This window comes from Jaculus jaculus, chromosome 7 (genome assembly GCF_020740685.1).
Source record: "Jaculus jaculus isolate mJacJac1 chromosome 7, mJacJac1.mat.Y.cur, whole genome shotgun sequence".
Lineage (NCBI taxonomy): Eukaryota > Metazoa > Chordata > Mammalia > Rodentia > Dipodidae > Jaculus > Jaculus jaculus.
The window spans coordinates 19593107-19608238 of record NC_059108.1 but is presented as its reverse complement, the minus strand read 5'-3'; the positions used below and the strand labels follow the sequence as shown (position 1 = coordinate 19608238).

Here is a 15132-nt window from a genome sequence, read left to right as displayed (position 1 = left end):
AAGGATATGCTAATTTATGTTCCTCTAACGCACTAAGAATGAGAGCGTCTATCCCTACAGAACTTCACACTTGCCAATATGGAGGGAGAATAAATGTATGCCATTATCGTTCTAGTTTTGCTTTTTGTGAGTGTTAATATGAAAGATGATTTGCTTCATTTCTGACCTCTGATTTCCTTCTCTACAAAATATCTGTTTATAATTATCCATGCATCCATTGGGCTGCATATAGTTTCTTTAGATTTGTAGATACTCTGGGTAAAATAAATAGTAACTACCCTCCATATACTGGAAGTGTGTTTTACTGTCATGTTGTTCTCTGAGTTTGTCCGTGAGAGTTTTCAGCACTGAACTCAAGAACTGTGTAGTGACATATGCAGATTCCAAAGCAACGCTTCCTATCATGCCTAGAGCTCACCTCAGCCCTGAGGCTGGGCAGTTGCTCTTCCATTGTCTTCAAAAACTGTGTTGCATTTTCTTTTTTATATTTAAATACTTTCTCCACCTCAAATTTACTGTTATAAATTGAGTTAGAGGCCTAATTTTGTTTAGGTAGAAAACTGTTCCAGTACCAACAAATAAACTAACTGCTTTCCCACGAGAACAGAAATCCACTGTGTCACCCATGAAGTTGTTATATACAATCAGCAATGATAATTCCGACCAGAATGCTGCTCAGGTGATTCATGCTTCTTGCCATATTCTTGGATAAGATTCTGGTTCCTGAATTTTAGACATACGTATTAAAGAGATGTATATATACATACATATGCTTCCATATTAGCTAATACTATAATTTCACAAGTTTTGCAATAAATTGATTCCAATGAAATGAAATCGTGTTTGTTGCTTATGTTTTTAATAAAAAAAAGACAAATTATGATATTAAGTCTTCATTGCATAGTATCTCCTGATATTTGGTTATTATTCCCCATAGTAATATTTGAGATTGTCTCTTGGGTTTTATTTTTCCTTATTAACAACTACTATATGTTTTTCATCACATTAATACTATCAATTTTTCAGAATTTTATATATTACTTACATTGCAAATCTAGAGAAATATATTGGTTTTGTACACAATTGTTGTATTAAGCCTCACTAACATATCTAACTGAGAGTCCTTTGGTTTTACAAAGTACGTGATCTTATAAACCATTAGAGACAACTTTGTCCTATTTGTTATTTTTCTAAATTTTATTTTGATGTGTACAGTTAAATGAATTTAGAAGGTACAGTGGACACTTTTTATTCAGATATGTACGCATACTGTAATGATAGAATTAAGATATTTAGTATATCCACCACCTGATTCATTTGTAATTTCTTTGGGGGACAATGATTAAATTATTTGTTGGTCTTTCTTTTTGGAGGTATGGTCTCACTGTAGCCCAGGCTGACCTGTAATTCACTATGTAGTCTCAGGGTGGCCTTGAACTCAAGGTGATCCCCCAACCTCTGCCTCCCAAGTGCTGGGATTAAAGGCATGTGCCACCATGCCCAGATCCACTTAAATTTTTTGCTCTTTTCTTTCTTATTCTATAACTCTGGTGCTTTAAATACATTCTTTATTTCATATCTAATTAAGAGAAAGATTAGACTATGGATGATATTTTATGTCTTGGATGCACCAAATAATAATATGTGAGTAAATTTATTTTAATCAGTACAACCTATTTCAATATTAGAGAATATAAAGCAACAGATACTCTTAGATTAGCTCAATGTCATTTCAGGAAAACTTTCACTTAACATTTTTTTGCTTTAGCATGTTATATAATTCTATATTTGGGTAAGATATTATCTTCTAGATTTTAACACCTGTACCACAGATTGGTGTTTAGTCACTTTACAGTGAATTACTTGGGTGGCTCTGAGAATAGTAACTGCCTTCTGAGTTAATGGAGTCCCCATATATGTCAGTAACCTTTGGTTCTATGAGACATTAAAAATGATACAGTGAGAAGTGTGACTAATGTTTTGGTAAGGATGAGAAAAAGATGTGAAAAAAAAAACATTAATAAAGACTATATAAAAGGCCTTACTTCAAAATAAAAATATAGATACTAGTTGCATTTCAGGATACTTTTAATTGCCTTCTATTTAAGTTGTAGAATACTGGATGAAATGTAATTCAGTAATTTGTAGTTGCAATTCAGTGACTTGGATTTTTAAGTGATTAGAGTCTATCATTTACTTGTTAGCAATTTGGGCATGTTTTTCCATGCATGTTTGTTTGCTCAGATGTAAAACCTCCTTGTCTATGGATTTTACTGCAGCTAAAACAAGTGAAGTACAATGTGATTTTTATCTATAGAGCTATTCTCATGATGTTCACATCTTAATTATGAAAAATTGAAAATTTGAGAAACTTTGAAGTAAAGAAAATATATTTTCATCATAATAAAGACCGATTTTGGCCTATTTGTTTTGCATGTTATGCACACATGGTCCATCTGTATCTAAGGAAACTCAAGTGGAAAGACAATTGGTCTTCTTTTGAAGGTGTTGAATGACAGGAAGGAAAGGGAGTGAGACAGAGAAAAGCTAGAGAATGAAATGAAAATAGAGAATGGAAAGGGAGGAGAAAGCCTGTCTTCTGGGGTTTCTGAATGATTCTGAGAGTAGAGCTTCTATATTTAAACTTCTTTCAAGTCTGAGTGTTCAGCCCATAGCAGATTTGATAATCTGCTGATAAATGTTGCAGCCATGGACCCAAAATGGACAAGAGTCTCTGATTGACTGTTTTGATGACTCTCAGTATGTCCACCTTTCATATGTCACCAAATAGCTTGAGGGAACTTCTAACCTTACCATTATGTCCATAAAAATTGTTTGTTAATAAAAGTTTAATCTGAAGAGATGGAAATGCTAACTACTCTTTATCATTATATGTCTTATCAATTTACCAGACTAGACTACCCTGTTCAGCTTGATGGTTTTGAGATCAATCCCAGGGCCTTGTGCCTGCTGAGCAAACATTCTGTCACTGAGCTACATGCCCAGTGCCAAGACTTCATAGACTGACAGAAGTAAAGCAATAGTAACAGATCATTTTAAAAGTGACATTGGTTCTAAGTGGGCTAATAACTGGTGAAAGTAACCCATCCTGTCCTGACGCTGCTTTTAATCCAGACTGGCCTCTCCCTGCTTTTGCCTCACCCTCCCAAGAACTAGGATCACAGGAGTGAACCACCAAGCTTGGCCTCCGCTTCCGTCTCTGATTCGATTTATTCTACCACACCCTTCTGCCCTCTGCCTGCCTATCTTTTAGTCCACTTTCTGACCAAGTTGACATAGTCAGTCGCAGCTCCCAATTCTGTTGCTCCAATTATGCTTCAGAGTATAATAGTTGCCAGGCAGTTTCACCCATATACTACCATTCAACTGTTTAGTTCACCCTTCAAAAATATTACCAAAGTAACCGTGCGACTTAGAAAGTATCCACTGCATATCTTTGTATTTGTGCATTTGGCTCTAGGCTGTAAGCCAGTGACAAGTTTAAAATGAATAACTATGGCCATCAATTGCAATACAAAACGTAAAGAAATTATTCGCATTATCATTTAGTGCCCAGTTCTGGCACGGGAGCTTAAGACTGTGTTGGTGGCACCTGTTCTGGAAGCTTCCTGCTATCTCAACTCGAGGTAGAGAAGAAGGGGAACAAAAGGGCTCCATGCAGAAATGCACAAATAACCTGCGTTTTGACCCTCTACATTCCGACCATCCATCCACCCCTGCATTGTTCTACTCAGACCATATTGTAGGCAAGAAAATGCTCTAAAATAAAATTACATAGCATTAAAAGTAGTTACGGGGCTGGAGAGATGGCTTAGCAGTTAAGCACTTTTCTGTGAAGCCTAAGGACCCCGGTTCGAGGCTCGGTTCCCCAGGTCCCACGTTAGCCAGATGCACAAGGGGGCGCACGCGTCTGGAGTTCGTTTGCAGAGGCTGGAAGCCTGGCGCGCCCATTCTCTCTCTCTCCCTCTATCTGTCTTTCTCTCTGTGTCTGTCGCTCTCAAATAAATATAGAAAAAAAAAAAAGTAGTTACATATTTGAGAGGTACTTGCTAGTCATGGAGTATCTCTTGCCCTCTGCAAAATATGCTGGAAAGACAGATGCAGAGTGAACACATGAGGTTTCAACTTCTGCTCTAGGTGGAGGAAGGCAAAATACAGTGAAAACATATGAGGAGGGGAAAAACAAAAAACCAAAACATGGAGGAATTAAGGGAGGAGCCACACAGTTTTAAAACAAGTCTTATTTGTTTCAGAATACTTCCTGATTATTTAGGAAATCAACATCTGTGAGAAAGAAAAGCAAAGATAATCCACTAGAAAATCAGTTGGGAGTAAGAAAGGGTTTATCAAGTAAACAGTTTCCATAGCCACCTATTTTAAGATTAAAACAAAAGTGACATGTCAGATTGCATAAAGCGAGATGTGTTCTCATATTGGAAAGTTACCTTTTTTCTTGTTTTTGGAGAAAGGAATAGAATGTGCTTGTTCTGCAAAAGATTTATGATAAACTTGCTCAGCCCTGGTGTAATGTTATGTGGAATTCACAGGCTTCCAAAATGTTATTCCTCACCTCTGCTCTCTCCTTCTTCCCAGGTGCCGCCCATACTCCTCGATAAGCAGTTCTCCGAATTCACTCCAGACATCACACCCATCATTTTGGCAGCCCATACAAATAATTATGAGATAATAAAACTTTTGGTCCAGAAAGGTGTCTCAGTGCCCCGACCCCACGAGGTCCGCTGTAACTGTGTTGAATGCGTCTCCAGTTCAGACGTGGACAGCCTCAGGCACTCTCGCTCCAGGTTGAATATCTACAAGGCCCTGGCCAGCCCCTCTCTCATCGCACTCTCCAGCGAGGACCCATTCCTCACTGCCTTCCAGCTAAGTTGGGAGCTCCAGGAGCTGAGCAAGGTGGAGAATGAATTCAAGTCAGAGTATGAGGAGTTATCCCGACAGTGCAAACAATTTGCTAAGGACCTCCTAGACCAGACTAGAAGTTCCAGAGAGCTGGAAATCATTCTTAATTACCGAGATGACAATAGTCTGATTGAAGAACAAAGTGGAAATGATCTCGCAAGACTAAAATTAGCCATTAAGTACCGTCAGAAAGAGGTGAGTATTGCCAAACGCGATCCATCAAATGTGACAGAGTCTAACCCACCCCAAAGTAAATGCTATTCACAAAATCAGTGTTGCATTTTACAAGGTTTTTATTCACCTGTAAGTCAGTGGCTTTTGTTGCTTGCCAGATTGGTAATTACCACCACAATGAAGAGTGGTGATAAATGGTTCAATAATTGTTAATGGCTTTTGGCATCTGTGTTAAAACGCATACATTTACTTGTCATAAAAGTGAAACCTAATGAATTTTATAAACCCCAGCACAAGCATCTTGATTGCTATTTGTAAGTCTTGTAACTTTAGAGGGTCATGCAAAATCTCACTGAATTTTCTCATCTACTTGATGGATATAATTTTATACTATTTCATACATATGTATATATCCATTTGATACATTTTCTTTACGGGTCCATAGGAAGCATGAAAAGTGGGGGGGAGTTGAAGGCAAGTTATAGGCCATTATACTAAAATGCATTATTAGAAATTATTAATAAATGAAAAGTCTTTAGTCCAGTGGCAGATGAAACTACTACTTTTATTGCTATTTACAATGACAGTTTTGGAAGTTATAAATAAATGAAGTCATTGCATCTATTATACTTTGATAGCATGAAGTTAGATAATGTTATGGTCCTTGATTTGGAGGATCAGGTTTTAAGATCTCTTATCTCCTCATTTTTGATTGTTCTTTGAGGAGGGTCTTGTTAAGGGATTGGTTGGTTGGTAAGGGATTGGCTGCAAAAGTCATCTACTCATTTTTGATATGACCTTATGCATTATGAATGGAATAAAATTCCCAAGATGGGCTGGAGAGATGGCTCAGCGGTTAAGCGCTTGCCTGTGAAGCCTAAGGACCCCGGTTCGAGGCTCGGTTCCCCAGGTCCCACGTTAGCCAGATGCACAAGGGGGCGCACGCGTCTGGAGTTCGTTTGCAGAGGCTGGAAGCCCTGGCGCGCCCATTCTCTCTCTCTCCCTCTATCTGTCTTTCTCTCTGCGTCTGTCGCTCTCAAATAAATAAATAAAATTAAAAAAAAAAAAATTCCCAAGATATTTAAGCACAATGAAGAACAAGCAAGCAGTCTGCCTTTCTTACCTGTTAACTTCTCTGCAGTTATCCCCTCAGCCTGATTCTTTGCCAACACTGAGTATGGTCCTGTCATCATAGCTGATTGATCTCTGTCTTTTGCCCCAATAACTTTCTGAATACCAAGGGAAAATATTCTTAAATACTTTACTGTACTATAACTTCAACGATGTTAATCCACTAAAGTGTCTGAATTCTTATGAAAACAAAGTCCAAGACATATTTTATTATGAAAATTTTATATACTTATAAGTGTATATTTACTTAATTCATTGCACACATTTTGGTCATTTATTAATTTCTTCATTGATTATATTATGTAATTTATGTCTCATAAAACATATTCCAGGCAGTTTCCAGAGCATTTGGTCGTACATGAAGTCATGTTTCTTCTGCAGACCTTATCATATATGAGGAGACAACAACAAAATACATTGACCCATTAAATTGACCATTCAGGGCTGGAGAGATGGCTTAACAGTTAAGGCATTTGCCCAAAAAGCCAAAGAACCCAGGTTCAACTCTCCAGGACCCACATAAGCCAGATGCACAAGGTGGTACATGCATCTGGAGTTTGTTTGCAGTGGCTGGAGGCCCTAATGTGCCCATTCTTATCTGCCTCTCTCCCTCTCCCTCTTTCTGTCTCTCTCTCTCTATCATTCTACCTCCCTCTGTCTCTCAAATAAAATTAATTTTAAAACATATTTTTAAAAAATCAACCATTCACATTTAGCATTTGTTCTCAAGTTCTTTGCATACTTTATAAAGTAGCTCAGGTTTAAAATTTCTTAAACAAGAAGTCTAATATCTATTGAACAGTTTCAGTTTATGGTCAGGTTTGTCGAGAGAAAAGCAGCTAAAGGCATTTGACCATTTCTAGCATGCCTGTCAAGATGCCTGTACTTTTCTGTTATTGCAAAGCCATGATCTCAGAAGGTAATTAACGCCTGATAATATACCAAGATCAAGGAAGGGTAAGACATGGGGCAAAAAATAACTAGTAAGATTCTTTGAAAGAAAAGTTTTGATTTTAACATTTTTATTGAAAACTTTCATACATCTATATAATGTGTTTTCATCGTAATCCCCTCCTCTTGCTTCTTTTATCTCCTTTTCCTCATTTTCTTTCCATGGTAACCCTTCTTCTTTCCAGTTATTCCCTCTTCTATTTTGGTGCCTTCTTTTTGTCTTGCTCTCTGCCATAGTGCATGGCAAGGCATTGATGGGCCCAATGCAAGCCATGTGCAGGTAGCAACAGCTACGGTGAGATCATAACCATAGCACAGCTTCATGCTTATGTTCTTTGTAGCCCCTCTTCCATAATAGTGAAGAAAAATTGTCTAACATCCCATCTACTTTCTCTCCTTTCATCTTTTGAGATTTCAATAGAAAATAAAGCAGATGACAATAAATTCTTAGTTGTGGAAAATCCAGTATCACATAGCAAATTCCCCTGTTACTGACAATATTCACAAACAAAGCAAATTGATATTATTATTAAAAGATCAGGAATATAGCTTTATTCACATCAACATCTATGAAATTATATAAATTCTGTTTCTTGAAACATATTTCTAGATTATCCAGAAAATATTGACTTCAAATTATTTGATTTAAGAGTTTCTAGTTAGGCCATGTGCCATAGACAAAAAAAAATTCTGCCTTAGCCAAATGCCTTGCCTTACATCATTTTACCATGGGTGTTCTTTGGCTAGGTCTAAACAAATTTGAGGTTGTTTCTGGTATTTTTTTTTTTTTTCATGCTTAGAGACACTTTCACATCAGTTTGTATAGTAACTAAGTCATGGCCAGTCTTTAACGTTCATCTCTTTTCTCACCCCTCCTGGGAGCATTCACAGGAGTAAATCTTCTGTAATGGGTTTGTTTGGGGAGGTTCCTGAACCCCAAATCTTCCTCACTTCATTCTCATTTTCTGGAATAAAGACCCTCATTATATACAAAGCAAGGGGTTTCTCATAGGATTTTCATTACTTTGTCTGCTAACCTAATAGTAATCAAAAAATATTTAGAGAGTTAAAAGGTTGGCGGTTATATAAGGAATCTAACTAACCATTACCTTGAAGAATACTTTGCTTTCTTAAAAAAAAAAAAAAATCCACCAACTCTGGTTTGGTAGGTGTTGAGTATCCTCAGTGTCTACCTCCATTAACCTTGTGCTGATATCAGATTCACTAAGAAAGCAGCACCCTTGTTCGTTTCCCCAATTCCTCCGTGTTTCAGCTGGGGCTGGGGTGGAGTGAGCTGGGTCATTTATCTCCTCAGGTCCAGCTCCCATATGAAAAAGAGGAGCAGATTCTTCAGTGGAAAATGAAGTCATCCAGAGAACCAGAGACCTCTAAGTGCCCATCACTGAAGTAGACTTAAGATGTTCCCAACATGTCTCAGGGAATTGTGCAGAAGAGGGGGTGGAAAGATTGTCAGAGCCACAAATTGGGACATTTTTCACAGAGACATTGCCTCCCCACCCCCGTAATGCGTCACCCACAATTTTCATGGGGCCGACCTACATCCCCAATGAGGAAGACTTCTTCAGAAAAGAGACAGGGAGGAGGGAAAGGATGGTACCAACATGTGTTGTTTACATACAAAGTATGTCCATATCTAATTTTTTAAAATATGGAAAATAGCCACCATTATATATTTCTATACTGATTTGGTTTCTAATAATGCCTTCTCCTCTACACTGTGTATGTTAAGAACACTCCTGTCATTTTCTTCGCTCCTACTGCAGCACATGACATACAGAAGATTTGCAGGAGTGAATATCCCAGAAGGAAATTTCAGAATGTCTCAGTTCTAGACAGCTCCTTGCTTGCTTATTGCCTGATTACTCTGCAGTGTTAAAAGTAATAGTTATTCTATGAAGTCACATATTAAAACAAATTTTGCCAGAATTTGATTGCATATGTGTTCTGGCATTTCTGTGATATCCAAAAGGAAAGGCATGCATTAAGTGTATTCCATAGGTATTCTTACATTTTCATCATGTGTGGTTTTAATTCTAAACCTCTTTTAACACTAATGACACCATAGTTATATGAATCATGAGCTGATGAAACAAACATCATCTGTGGCAATGCAAGACATTAGGTTCCGGGTTGCATGTTAGCATAGTTTGTTATAAGGCAAATCTATTGTTTCCTGGTTATTTTGTGTGAGAATTCTGAGTCATGGAATATTAAATAGCATTTACTGTTCTGTTTTTAATTGAAGTTGGGGCCTAAATAAAAATTCAGATCTCAACTATAAAAACCGTAGTTCACTTTGGCCTTTTACTTATGTGTGCCAAACGATAATGCTTTAGGTCTCATTGTGAGATGCTAGAAGCCACCCAAAATAAATAGTGTTACGTGAAGCTGGACAAGATCATGCACCCCATATACCCAGTACAGATGGTCTTCCTGTGTATTAGGTCATAGTGAGGCATGACTGATGCATTTCTTAAACAAGAAACTTTTCCTTTGATCTCTGGCATGATTTTTGTACATGTAGAATTTATGGGAGTTAAAAATTATTTCTATGCTGACAATCCTAATATTTGTAAGATCTGACTACGTATAAAGACCTTATACATTCCTAAATATTTTTTACAGCAAAACTCTTACTTAGTTTCCAGTTTGCATGTTTAACATTGTGAAACACTAACTCAACCTCCAAGTAGATTATGCATTGACTAATGAAAAGCAGTGAAATCATTTATTTTGAAGGAAAGCATTATAGTTCAAGCTCCTTATAACTTTTTCAGATTGAAGTGAAAATATAATTTCTGTACAGTAAGTAGCATGTGTATATGTTTTTAATCTGCTTTCCCTTTCGCAGAGGTCTGACAGTGGCATTACAACATTACTATTAGCTAACCTGTGGTGCTAATCTGTGGTGCTAATCTGGGTTTTTGTCTTCTAAGTTAATAAGGCTGGTAAAGCACTTGAATATCCTGATGTCTTCCATAGCATGTGAACCAAAGTGATTTTAATATTGCTAAATTATATGTCTTTGAAGAGCCTCTGCTGAATCTAAGTTTGTGGTTTAAAGTGTCTTGATTTATTCAAAATTCTATTATCAAGAACTAAGACTGGGGACTGGGGAAATGGCTCAGTAAGTGAGATTGCTTGCTAAGCAAGTGTAGGATCCAGAGTTTGATCCTCAGAAACCATTTGAAAAACTTGGCAGGGGTTGGAGAGATGGCTTATCAGTTAAAGGTATTAGTTGGCAAAACCTGCCTGCCCTGGTTTGATTCCCCAATACCCACATAAAGCCAAATGCACAAAGTGGAACATGCATCAGGATTTCATTTGTAGTGACTGGAGGCCCTAACATGCCCATAATTTCACTGTGTCTTTATTGCCAAAAGAAAGTTGGCTCAGCAGTTATTATATTTGCTTAAAAAGTCTAAGGACCCAGATATGATTCTCCAGTACCCATGTACATCCAGAAGCACAAGGTGGCGCATGCATCAGGAGATTGTTTGCAGTGGCTAGAGGCTCTGGCGTGCCCATGTTCTATCTGCATCTCTCCCTGTCTCTCTTTCTCATAAATAAATAACACATTTAAAAAAAAATGTTTCATATTCTCTGCCAAAAATCTACTGAGCTGAAATCCCTAGAGATGCCGTTATGTAATTTTGATAGTAGTTGAGGGAAAATAAGGATTCTGTATACACACACCATAAGGATGTATCATTACCTAGCACTACCCTTAAGATATAAGTACAGACAACTCAAGGGAATATTGTATCTTGGCCTTTGCATAGAACCTTCAGTGATGTTGGTGAATTTTCTCTCTGAGATACAGTGGTTTCTGGTCGCTGCTCAGAAGCTAAGCAGAACCTATGCACTGATTGCAAGTAGCGCTGAAAAGTTAGTACTGTTAGACATTGGTGCTCATGGAATTTTACTTGGATCGAATCCGGTGTAGAGTCTGCACTGTATCTTTCACATTTTCTTGTTCCTGGTGAATACAGTTCCAACGGAACACAGACAATAGAATTTGGGGAACATGTCCCATGCTACAGAGAATTTGTCCCAGAAACAAATGATTCTTGTAGAAGAATACTAAAAATGGTAAAGAGAGCAAACCTAGGGACAAAAATGATGACAGATGGTTCATGGTATTTTCCTCCTTACCTGGGATTTTTCTTTTGCATTTTCTTTGACTCATTCTTATCAGCAAAGTTGGTAAACTAGGCATTTGACTTAGATTTGATATGATTTATTATGTTCTACTTTTATGTTTTAAACTATTTTGAAATTATATTTGTCTCTCTGACATCACCTTAAATAGCACTTTGTCTAGGGATCTTTCCTTTTAGATGTCCCCAAGACACAATTAATTATCACTTTCTCTTTTGTAGATCAACAGCATTGCTGCATTGGAAAGTTGATTTTCTTTTTCTTGTTTGTTTTCTAAGTGAACACCTTGCCTCTAAACAATAAGCTACCTTCTAGCCATTGTCCATATTGCTACTAAAGTTTTCTGCTTTTTATTTTATTTTATTTTGTTTTGTTTTATTTTATTTTATTTTAGCAAAGGTGAAGGGAGAACTCTTCCATCCTCATGGAAGTCAGTGGGTCACTATGAAGTTGAGCACGTGAGTTCTGTCAAGCATATCACAGCAACCACCACGAAAAGTACAAATGCTAGAACAAATGCCGGCCAGGACTTGTCTTCACGGCACGCCTCCTTAATCTTGTAGAACCTCTTTCTGCTCTCCTTACTGCCTGTCTGCCATCTTCGTCCTCCTTCCGTGGCAGCAAGATTGTAGCCTACCTAGCTGGCTGGCAGACGCCCTGCTCCTGCCTCACATTGCCAGGAATGATTCCCAGAGTTAGTGTGTATTTCTGGTGATAAAGTATATTTTATTTTGTATTTTTATTTATTTATTTGAAGTAGGTTCTCACCCTAACTCAGGCTGACCTGCAATTCACTATGTAGTCTCAGGGTGGGCTCGAATTCACGGCCGTCCTCCTACCTCTGCCTCCTACCTAAGTGCTGGGATTAAAGGCGTATGCCACCATGCCTGATCATGTATATCTTAATGGGAGTGGTTCTAAGTACTAGTTATACAAATAGTATTATTTCATGTTGCCTTGCTCCTGGTAACTTCTACAAGAGCAGGATGTAGACAGTGGTCGGGGAATGCCCCATACCGTGCACATTGTCTCAGACACAAATGAGTCTGTGATGTCCTCTTGAACAAATCATCCTTCACGTATCTGTTTTCTCAGGTCTAAAATGTGTTTCCTCCCAAAGGTCAGAAATTTCCCTGGGAATATTTGCCCATGAAAGAGTGGTTATTATGATGTATAATTAAGATTTTTGTTATTAGCAATGTTTTGGTCTCTCTCTTCACCAATACCCCCCCTCCATTCCAAAAAGCTAATCATGTGCAGGAAAATGCTTCACATCATCATTCTACTGGATGATAAACAGTGGGGAAAGTTGATGCCCTCATTCAGTATGTTAATGTTTGTGATAAGTATTCATCTATTCCTCATGGCTTGCATTTCCATTCTGAATATCAAAAGAAGTTGATCCTTCTTACTATTAGTATAATCAGTGCTCTGAGCCATTACATTTACATATACATTATCATCAAAAAAAAAAAAGATGATGTGGTAATTTTATCCCAGCCTCTAAGATTTTTAAATCTCTAAATCTCCCCATTATAGGCTTTCATAAGCAACTCACATATAGTGTCCTACACACCTGATTTTAACTTGTCCTCCTGAATATATTTTAATTGTATTTCAGGTAGTTACATATGCCCATTAAACCTGACTCCCCAGCTCAGAAACAGGACCCCCAGTATTCTAGCAGAACATACAGGAAGGCTAGTTGATATAAAACATACCACCAAGGCTCAGGGAATTTTGCAGAAGAGGACATGGAAAGATTGTAAGAGCCACAGGTTGGGATGTCATGCCCAGAGGCCTTGCAACCCCCCAATAACTGACTGCTGGTCCTACATGCAGGGAGGAGGGAAAAGATGCATCCATGCAGTATATGTGTGTGTGTGTGTGTGTGTGTGTATATATATGTTTATTTGGTTTTTTGAGATAGGGTCTCACTCTAGTCCAGGCTGATCTGGAATTCACTATGTCATCTCAGGGTGGTCTTGAATTCACAGCAATCCTCCAATCCTCCTACCTCTGCCTCCTAAGTGCTGGGATTAAAGGCATGCACCACCACACCTGGCCCAAAGTATGTTCATAACAACAACAAAGGGATTTTAATACACAAAACCATGCTAAGTTGTATAAATAAGCATGAGACCTATGAAAGGGGCTAAGAATCAACTTGCTTCTGGCTCACTTTTCTCTGCCGCTGCTCCGCAGCAGAGCACTAGCTAGTGAATCCGGAGTCCCTGCCTCTTAGCTCCTTCTGTGCACACACTCTCCCTGTTGCTACCAAAGGCAACGTGGATGGCAAATTCCCTGATGCTTCTCACAGTTCCTTCCTAAGGACCACACATTTCTGTGTCTGCCACTGTGTAATGGAGGAAGCAAGTGCTTGTCAGGACTTGTCAGGCAGCTGACATAACGATGACAGGTCATTAGGCATTTAATTTAACACTCAGTTTTTAGAGCTTGGAATTTAATCTCCAAGGGTTTCTTTACAGCTAATTAAAGGACACATAGCCACTTTCTCCTAATTCTTATCTAAACGCAGTTGCTAATTTTCTACATTGCACAGCAAAGTTTGAGATTGTATATGTCTCAAACAGCTGAGGAATTTATCCTTTTCCACTACCTTGATGAAAAAGTAACAGTTTTACATCCTATAACAAAAGGACCAAATCTTAGCAGATAAGTAGAAAAAAAATTAGGTAGTTTATTTCTGAAAAGGTGTATTTTCTTTATAGTCACAGACACAAATGTGGATGAGCAGTATTTTCAATGCAGGTTTTATTTGTTGTGAAAAACCTCAGGCTAATAGTATCTTTGAAGATGTTCCCTGTCTACTAGATGTGTTCTCTTGGTCCTCACATGAACTTCTTGTCTGTACAGCTTGGCGCCTGATCTGCTGGTCCTCATTGTTCAGATATCATCATTTACCCTGTCTGTATGAAGAACCATTTATCCTGTTTGTTTTGCACAGGTGTTCACATTAAGTGTGTATTTCCCTTGTCACTCATCACTGAACAAAGTTACTGGCTGCCACTTTTTTTGGATAGATGGATCCCAGCCTGCTTTCCTTGGAAAAGTAGAACAATATCATAGGTTTTCCTTTGGAAATTGATAAAACACAAACATTGTAGTTCTGCAAAAATGCTTGGTGGTTTTAACATCCAAACATCCACTTGATTTTTCTAATAGATTTTGCATAAGAAAGAAATTTTTAACCGTGCCTCGTCTGCATTTTTTTTCAAATGTTATTAGGTCAAAATATTCTAAATGGTGGTTATTTTATGTTTTAATAGGTTGAAGCAGAAATATATAGTAAAACTTGTGAATTGATAATACCTGTGTAATAATTTTGTGATTTGTCCTTCTGGCACTGAGTACTGAAGTTGTTACAGATGGCTTCTAGGTGGTCAAGAACAAGGTAATAGTCAGAATTTTTTTTTTTCTTTGCATTGTACTCTTTTCCCGTTACCGACATGTCAGCATCAGGGAGCAAAACAGCGGCACCTACTCTGCAGCAGCAGAAACTGAGCTTGGAACTTCCTCCTCCAGTACAACCTGAATCCATCTGCCAGGTGTTCCTTCCTCCTCCAGTGTGCCCTTAATCCCTCTGCCAGTGTGCACTGCATTTATATGCCAGAGGCCAGCTCCCTGTTTGCTCATAAACACTTGCTCTTCATTTTTCTACAGCCTCTTTTCAGTGTCAAATGATGGACACTATTGTCATTGTCATGGCATTCTCTAAAGCACAGGGATCTTTTC

General features: G+C 38.0%; 1 protein-coding gene across 4 annotated transcripts in view; it reads left to right on the top strand.

Moving 5' to 3' along the window:
• Positions 1 to 15132, top strand: part of Trpc4 (transient receptor potential cation channel subfamily C member 4) — a 200386-nt gene that overhangs the window by 95208 nt on the left and 90046 nt on the right. For 3 of the 4 annotated variants that reach the window (XM_045155285.1, XM_004660026.2, XM_004660024.2), the window contains exon 3: positions 4615 to 5133. In XM_045155285.1, coding sequence (XP_045011220.1) covers positions 4615 to 5133 — 519 coding nt within the window. Of the gene's footprint in view, positions 1 to 4614; positions 5134 to 15132 lie in introns of those variants that run through there. The other variant, XM_045155286.1, reaches the window with a different exon arrangement.